Source organism: Anopheles coustani, chromosome 3 (genome assembly GCF_943734705.1).
Source record: "Anopheles coustani chromosome 3, idAnoCousDA_361_x.2, whole genome shotgun sequence".
In the NCBI taxonomy this organism is placed as follows: Eukaryota; Metazoa; Arthropoda; class Insecta; order Diptera; family Culicidae; genus Anopheles; species Anopheles coustani.
Genome location: NC_071288.1, coordinates 30,956,538 through 30,965,362, shown reverse-complemented (window position 1 = coordinate 30,965,362; position 8,825 = coordinate 30,956,538). Strand labels below are relative to the sequence as shown.

The window sequence follows — 8,825 nt, the reverse complement described above, 5'->3', positions numbered from 1 at the left end:
CGCCAACGCCTGGAGTCATGGGTTCATTACCATCTGGTATTGTAGGATGGTACGTACCGAGAGGTCAGTTGAGAGAAAATCAGCCCTGCCCTGCAACGAGAGGTCATTGTGCGCAGGGGATGAAGAAAAACCGGCTTGACCGGATGACCTAGACACTGAATTTCCTCCGACTCCCTGAACGTCCTCAGCAGGTTGTTCTTGGCTCCAGGTTCTCTACCCTGAACAAGTTTTATTTTATTCCTTGACCAATCTTCGTAGGAATCTTCTAGTAGCAAGGCTGAATATACCCATTTTTGCTATAACTCATCTACCTACTGAAAATGTCATGGCAAATGTTCGTTTGCCAGAAACCTTCAATGTAGAAGCTGAAGAACAATAAGATGCAACTGTCCGATTTGATCGCGCGTTATCGCACGTGCTGTGTACTCATTATAGTGCAATTAATCATTTATGTTCAACCCATTGACCATGCAGCGACACAACAGCTACATCCATTCTGCTAATTGTCTACGCTGGAACAACTCCGGGCTGTTCGACTTGTTGCGACACTTCCCGCCTGGCTAACCTTTGCCCTACATAATGAAACAGAAAGAGTGTAAGTGTATAAAGCCAAGGAAAACAAAAGACCGCGAAATACCGAAACCGCGCTTTCGCCGCACGAACTGCATGAAACATGTGCCGGTCGAAGAAGTTAGTCGTTCACTTATGGAATTACCGATTGTCTTCGTTCCGCGTTCGGCGCACCAGGGCTCCCCGTGTGGTGCGCATTTGCATAAACTTCTTGCATAATGAACCTGGCTAGGCCATGCCACGACGCCGAGTGCCCGGGGAGCCGGGGGATGAAAGAGGAGGGGAAATAAAATGTCTCGATTAGTACGGCGCACAAGCAGCGCACGGTTTGGGACGGAACAAAACACAAACCATCCGCCGGTAAGGAAAAATAAACAAAGCCAAGTCCTACCAAAAGCATACACACCCTCGCCACCCAACCCTCCCCGTGGCGACAAAGGTCGGCCAAGCTGTGCCAAGTAAGCCGAGGCAACGTGACGACAATTTCCCGTACCCGGTACAACCGACGGCCATCTTCCAATTGTGCCGGATTGCGGATTCCTTGTTTCTCTGGAGTTTGTATTATAAACTGCGCATCGCTTCCGCGACCGGTACGGCCAGTTTGGCTGGAAGGGGTTGGCCGTCCGCCGTCTATGGGTGGGAGGGTCGAGCGTGCATTCAACCAGTAGCCCCGACCATGCTCGGTGGGTTTATGGAGACAACAATGCCAGCGCTTTGTGAGAACCGGGAAAACAGACAAGGGTGGACTTGCGGTATATGTCTCGGAGTGTCTTCGGCCTCTTTACCGGGAGTCGGGCACTGAGAGGGTGGGGGAAGCTACCACGGGAGGAGAGTAATTCCTTAGTGCGTGCCATTAGCATGCCGCAAAAGATTTTAACAGCTAAGTGGCATTTAAAGGTTCAATCGTTTAGGTTCAATCTGTGAACTGGCGTAAGACATCAAGACTTACACCGTACCACCCTACAAGGGTCACAATGCGCCCGGGAAACACCTTCTCTTTCTCGGTATAAGTGACCAGGGGCGGTCCGGCACTTTAGCTGAAGTCTGCCCTCTGCCCTGTTGAAACACTGCTGATGGACGGAGCACCGAGCACCCTTTCACCGCAGTGCCACAAGTGGTCACCTACTTGCCTTACGGGGTTTGTTTTCTTTTGGCAGATAGTTTCCACCCCAAAACCACGACTTCAGCGGTTCACTTCAAAACGGACGGAAAGCGAAAGTTCGCATGGCCGAAAAGGGCGTGCAATGAAAGAGCGACCTTCGAGTGGAGAAAGAGGGTTTGGTGGGTTGCGCGGTGAGGGCACTTGCCGGAGGTGTCAAGGTTGCGGTCGGTAAATATATGTAGTGCACATTCGGGTAGTTCTGTGCACGATGTACTGTCGTCGAAAAGCGGGCCAAGGGCGTGAAATGTCCAATCCCAGAAACCTTTGGATTGAGTGAACAGGGCAACTTGTCTCATTACAACAATTCATCGATTGCCAGCTGTTGGAATGCGCCCTGTGTTGGGTGAAAACTTTACTTGCTCACTAGATACTAAATGATATTTCAAAATAGATTTTTCTTAATCAAAACTCAATTATAATCTGCAAGCAGAGCAATAAAACAAACGATAAATTAAATTTTGTTTTGTGATCAAAACCAAAAACTGAATTTCGTATAAAACTAATCACGCGGACAACTATGGAAAATCTCTAAGGGTTGGTGTTTTTCTAACGTATTGTGAAGCGATGAAGTGATAACCTCAAAAAATCACTAAAAATCATAACAAGGTATACCCTTTGTGATCTGCAGTCTAATTTACCAATAAAACTTTCATTTCTTGTCTTTTTGGTGAAGCATTGCAAACGATTGCATACTGTTGCATTTATCTTTGTAGGGTAGAGATCTAATCCATCTGAGACCAGGATCACGATCCACAGGAGTATAACTTCAATTGTAATTTCGTGATCCGTCAATGTCTAACGAAACAATATTATTTGCTTTCCATTTTCCAGATGATGGGTTGAACTGAGCGCTCACCTCTAGAGCCCTCGATTGTAATCGGTTCGGTAACCAACCACCCTTGGATTTGGTCCCGTTAAGCCACCGTCGTCCACTCGTTACCGTGGTATTTGCCCCAGCGGTGCCCCAAAATGCCCACCATCATCTCAAAGTTCGCGAAGAAATCGTTCGACACGCTCGAGGGTCTCGGCTACTCGAGGGAGTTCGTGTCGAAGGGTTTGATAACGGGCGCGGTCGCGCTGTACTGTCTGCGGCTCACCTACCCGGTGGTGAAGGAGCGGATCGGCGCCGCAAAGGCCGGCCCTCCGGCCCAAGGCAACGCCCCGGGTCGCAATGAGAACAACAACAACCTCACCAAGCAACCCCCGCAGGATCCGGAGGCGAAGAAGGAGCAGATCATCATCGAAAAGCGCAACCGGCGCAGACCGCCGCAGCCGGGCCTCAACCTGGACTTCCTGCTGCAGCTCCGGCAGCTGATCCGCATCATGGTGCCCCGGTTCCTGTGCGAGGAGTCCGGCCTGCTCGCCGTGCACACGCTCTGCCTGGTGTCACGTACCTTTCTCAGCATCTACGTCGCCTCGATGGAGGGCGCGATCGTGAAGTTCATCGTGCGCAAGGACGTGCGGAACTTTGTGCTGATGCTGCTGAAGTGGTTCGGCATCGCCATCCCGGCCACCTTCATCAACTCGATGATCCGCTACCTGGAGAACAAACTGGCCCTGGCATTCCGGTAAGACTCTTCCCCCATGCTGGTTTCCAGGCACGCTCCCTTAGGTCGTTCGGTGATCCCGAAGACGTTCCATTTCCGCTGCTCTCTGCACACGTTGATCTTTATTCAACCTTTGCTTTGCATACACACACACACATACACACAAACACTCATTAGCTAGTAGATTGAAAGTTGTGGTTAAATTAGAAAAAAAAAAATAGAGTCACCTAAGGCAAGTCACTGAAGACTGACGTAAGCCGCAGGCCACGGTAAATTACTTCCCGCGTAATGAGCAATGAACAATCCCCCTACAGACACCCCCTAGGGGTAGGATGCAAACACTGCGAAAGGCAAATTTAATAGTCCGCATCCCACGACCAACCATTAGTTCGCTAGCGAGAGGTTTCTTTTTATTTTCTAGTTTGAAGTATCTTTCTCAACATCAAGAAAGAAACCACGTACAGTGGTTTCCGTAACGCATTCCAGGAGAAAGTGACCCTGGGCTGGATGTCGTCTTGCAGAACGCAACCAGCAATTGACGTTGAGTGCTTCGAAGTAGTAATGGCGGTTGACCAGTGTATGATTAGCTTCCAGATAGTAGCTAATTCCTTTTCTTTTCCTCGCCCACCTAAGGAACTGTATCTGCTAAGACGGGGTCAACAAAATGTGTTAAACCAACGGTCCCACATAGGCACATCAAAGTCTAAGGTATCACGCTTTGATAAAGCAATAAATCCATTGCCGTTGCTTACGTAAATCACGAGGTCCCTGGTGGTCTCAACCATGTTGATTTTTTTGTCGAGTGCTTTAAGGCACAGCGATTAAAAGTGTTTTTCTCATCGGATCGATAACAGGCAACGGATTGTTGCGTATAATTAGACTTTTTATCGGGCCGCTAAAACACACGATTAGGCGAGAATCCAGATTGTGTTGTTTTATTCTGCTTCACCGACACGCGAACAGTGAACAAGTAAATGAATATCTCTGATTAGAGAAAGGAAATATTTATCGATGTTTATATCAATTCGTCGGGTTGATCTTAGTCATGCACGTTTAAGTAGGATCGGAGGTGATGTAATACCAGAATGTTATGCACATGCAGTATTCGTACACCATGTACCAATGTGAGAAGAAGCCATTGAACGCCTTATGCATTCCATCTTCGGAAGGACCGTTAATGCTGTGGCGACCAAATCTGGTTTGCAACTTCGCGCACCGCAAGATCGTGGATCCCGTGGAAACGCTTGCGTAACGCTTTGCGAATTGCTTTGGTGCAAAGCGCGTCTTGCCGTTTGCAATGCACCTTCTAATGCCTGCTTGTTGCACTACCGGTGGAAAAGGTCGGACGTGGTAGAAAACAAACGTGCTGCGGCTTTTCCCCGTTAGTTTTTCGTGCGTTCGCCTCTTTGCATCGAGAAGTTTCTGGGGTTACCTGCGGCGAAAGAGGAGTTTGTGTTCGTGTACTACGGCTTTTTTTTTATGAAGCTAGTTTTGTTTTAGAAGCTGCAGAAGGGGAACTGATCGACCGAGAAACAGGAAAAAAACACTCCAAGCAAGGTTTCGTACTTCCCACCGAAATCGAACGGACGAGCCGCAAGCCTTCGACAAACTGGAAACTGCACCGACTAGTTAAGGGGCTTTCCTCAGAATCTAACATATATGGCCTTTTTCGCCGTTGGCCTGCCGACAACATATATTCTTGAAGGCTGTCGACATTCTTCGACATCCTTGCGAAACCGAGAGCGATCGCAAGCGCGGTTGAAGGCCATTTCTAAGGCGCGCTCTAAACCGTGGAGGGTTATCGAGAGAGGCTCGCAGTTTCATGACGAAATCTTGAAGATCTAGTCCATCTTGGTTTCGTGGGGTTATATTCTTAAACGAAGTAGGCGCAGAAAACAAAACAACACCAATACTTTTTCCTTATATGCTCATAACCAGTTTTTCGACTCCGCTTCCTGCTGTAAGTGATTAAGTAATCCTGAAGATATAGTCGGCATTTGATAAACGACTCGAAATCGATGCTTTTGAGTTGACCGATAGCTGCTTGAGTGCATCCCTCCCCCCGGTATGGAGGTAAAGATTAGGAGCCGTCAAAATCCACCCAACGTCCATTTGTGGGTGTTTGGGATGCGGTTGCTTTAAGCCGGCCTCCGATGTTCGTAATGGATGCCGCACAGAAGCACCACCGTTTTTTGCATCTTCGACATTTGACACAGTGTCAAACAGTGGAACCCGTTTTAGGCGCCGCAAAGTCGAACTTGAACGATCGCGAACCCAGCTCAGCTGAGCTCCTCGAACGGATTTTTGATGACGGCCAGTGTAGCGTCTCGATCAGGGGCGGATGGTCAATGCTGTCCTTGGGTCGAACCGGTCTTCGCTACGAAGCGATCGTAGAGGACATCCCCTTATCAGATGACCAGGTTTTGTTTTATGGATGGTGCAAAAATCTATTGACAAAAATCAAACAAGAGGTTTGGCGCGTAAAACTGTGCAAATTGTTTTCTGAATTTATCTTTAGACAATATCAACGACGAATCTTATTTTGTTTACATATTCTGATAATCTATCGACGCGAAAATTAAAATGTATCCATGCATCTGAAAATGAACATGCAATTCAAATGTAATGTTAATTCAACACATCGTAAGTTCATTGGATGACAAACGAATGATTAAATAATTAAGCAATTATTCAAATCGCTTGTGGGGCTTTATCTACTTCGTAAGAAAATTCGGTAGTTAACACCTGCTAAAGCTGATTTACCGATTAGTTTGTGTTAATTATTCAACGGGGGTGTTTATGATGCTTACTTTTTCCTCATCGTTTCCACTCACTTGCTTCTCTTTCTCGTTTTAGAACTCGCCTCGTGAAGCATGCGTACGACATGTACTTTAAGAACGAAACCTACTACAAAGTGTCAAACCTGGATGGGCGCATCGAAAACGCCGACCACCGGCTGACGGACGACATTTCGACGTTCTCGAGCTCGGTGGCGCATCTGTACAGCTCGCTGACGAAGCCTTGCTTCGATTTGCTGCTAATCGGCATCGCAATGGCCCGCTCGTCCCGCCGCATGAAGGCCAACATCGTGATGGGCCCGGCGCTGGCGACCGTCGTCATCGGTACCACCGCCCACATCCTCCGGATAGTGTCGCCCAAGTTCGGCCAGCTGGTGGCGGAGGAGGCCAACCGGACCGGCTACCTGCGCCACGTGCACTCGAAGATCATCACCAACGCGGAGGAGATCGCGTTCTACGGCGGCCATAAGGTGTGTCACTCGGGTGTCGGGTCGGAAAAGCATCGTCCGCTAATCGTATGTTGTTTTGCAGGTGGAACACGCGCAGCTGCAGGAGGCCTACTCGCGGTTGGTCGGTCAGATGAACAACATTTTCACGCAGAAGCTGTGGTTCATCATGCTCGAGCAGTTCTTCATGAAGTACGTCTGGTCGGGCACCGGCATGGTGATGGTGTCGCTGCCAATCCTAACGGTCGGTGCCGGCGGTCAACCGGTCAGCCCCGAACAGAGCAACCTGATCAAGTCGGACGAGACGGGCGTCAGCGAGCGGACGCAGTACTTCACGACCGCCCGCAACCTGCTGCTGAGCGGCGCCGACGCCATCGAGCGTCTCATGTCGTCGTACAAGGAGATCGTGGCACTGGCCGGCTACACGAGCCGCGTGGCCGGAATGTTCGAGGTGTTCGAGGAGGTGAACCGAGGTGTCTACCGTAAGACGACCCTCTACACCGAGGAGCGTAACCTGGACGGCATCCTGGAGTTCCGCGACGGCCAGCCGGTCGCGAAAGGTTGCATCGTGTACGCGGTTGACCCCAAAGACAGTAGCATCTCGCTGGAGAACGTGCCGGTGGTGACGCCCAACTGTGACATCGTCGTGCCGAGCATCAGTCTCACGATCGAGCCTGGCATGCATCTGCTCATTACCGGCCCGAACGGGTGCGGCAAGTCGAGCCTGTTCCGTATCCTCAGCGGCCTGTGGCCCATCTACGCCGGCACGCTGCGCATCCCGCGCTCGTCCGACGGCAAAGCGAGCATGTTCTACATTCCCCAACGGCCGTACATGTCCTGCGGTACGCTGTTAGACCAGGTGATCTACCCGGACACGCGCAAAGATATGGAGGCGAAGCAAATCACCGAGGGCCAGCTGCGCGATATCATGCGAATGGTGTCACTCGAACATATCGTTGATAGGTAAGCTTCAAGTCTATTATCCCGGCTTGTTTGATCTCTTCATTTCCTTCTTACTCTGCTTACAGGGACAGTTTCGATGAGATTCGTGACTGGAAGGATACGCTTTCCGGAGGCGAAAAACAGCGCATGGCTATTGCGCGATTATTTTATCATAGGTAATGATCACTTGAGCCGAAAATACTCCGAGTGGGGAACGATTTAATTTCGATTGTTGTACCTTCCTTGCAGACCTAAATATGCATTGCTGGACGAATGCACCAGCGCTGTTTCAATCGACGTGGAAAGCTGCATCTACGAGACGGCCAAATCTATGGACATTACGCTTTTAACAATCACCCATCGACCGACGTTGTGGTACGCATTACGAATACTATTGAAGGAATTAAAACGCCGTTACAAATCTGTCTGTGCATTGATCTTTCAGGAAATTCCACACGCACATCCTACAGTTCGACGGACAGGGCGGTTGGGTGTTTGAGAAGTTGGAAGATGGTGCCCAGCAAAAAGTTCCTATGCTGAAGTCCAACCAACCGTCGTCCGGCAACTAACGAACGACCTCGGGCGCCCTGTGCCACGTATCCATCACAAGTACGCAGCCGACACGGGCGGTCCTGGCCCCGGTTGAAGAAGGGGAAGAGCCTTATTGTATAAATGGAAGTGACGAGATTATTTGAAAGTATTTTTTTTTTATTATTCCGTTCTGTTACAAACAACAAAGCATTACGCCAAAAATCAGTCAAAAAATCGGGATAGATGTAGTGTTATGGCAATCATGGCGACGAGTGCGGGAGACAATTTAAACACTTTTGTACGAGCCGGAGCATTCGTAACGAAGAATCCAGCTCGTGGGTAGTTGGGTTTATGTTTAGCGGCGAAGAACGCGTGGTCTGTGAATAGTGTAATACTTTGAATGTTAGTTTTTTACTACTTGTACTTAGTGCAATGACAAATAAAGATAAAGAACTTGAAAAAGGAAACAAAATGCTATGGCTTGAAGAATAAAGAAAATGAATAATGAGAAAAGAAGGGAGCAGTTTTTACGTCACCAAAAAATACATTAATAACCTACTAGTATTGATTCCCAAGCGATATTACAGAACTAATGCTTTTAAACTCACTTTTCTGTCAATTTACCTACGAGATTCAGTTTTATAAGCGTTGTTCTCCATGTTCATTATGAAATTAAAGGACCAAAGACTTTCTTCTTTTCGTTGTCGAATTTCAAAATCAAACCGGTGGGATGCCTAGCAACCGCTAGAGGGCGCTTGAACGATACGGGTTTGAACCGTTTCGATGACCTCTGTCGATTCCGGTTCGACCGGTTCGTGCAAGCCAATAA

At 48.7% G+C, this 8,825-nt stretch overlaps 1 protein-coding gene across 1 annotated transcript; it reads left to right on the top strand.

Moving 5' to 3' along the window:
• Positions 1–2,701: 2,701 nt before the first annotated feature.
• LOC131272509 (ATP-binding cassette sub-family D member 1) lies at positions 2,702–8,451 on the top strand. Its single transcript, XM_058274262.1, has 6 exons — positions 2,702–3,300; positions 6,136–6,547; positions 6,609–7,486; positions 7,552–7,641; positions 7,715–7,840; positions 7,911–8,451. Exons 1-6 carry the CDS (start codon positions 2,702–2,704, stop codon positions 8,032–8,034), a joined length of 2,229 nt encoding a protein of 742 aa, XP_058130245.1. The 3' UTR covers positions 8,035–8,451.
• Positions 8,452–8,825: the final 374 nt, after the last annotated feature.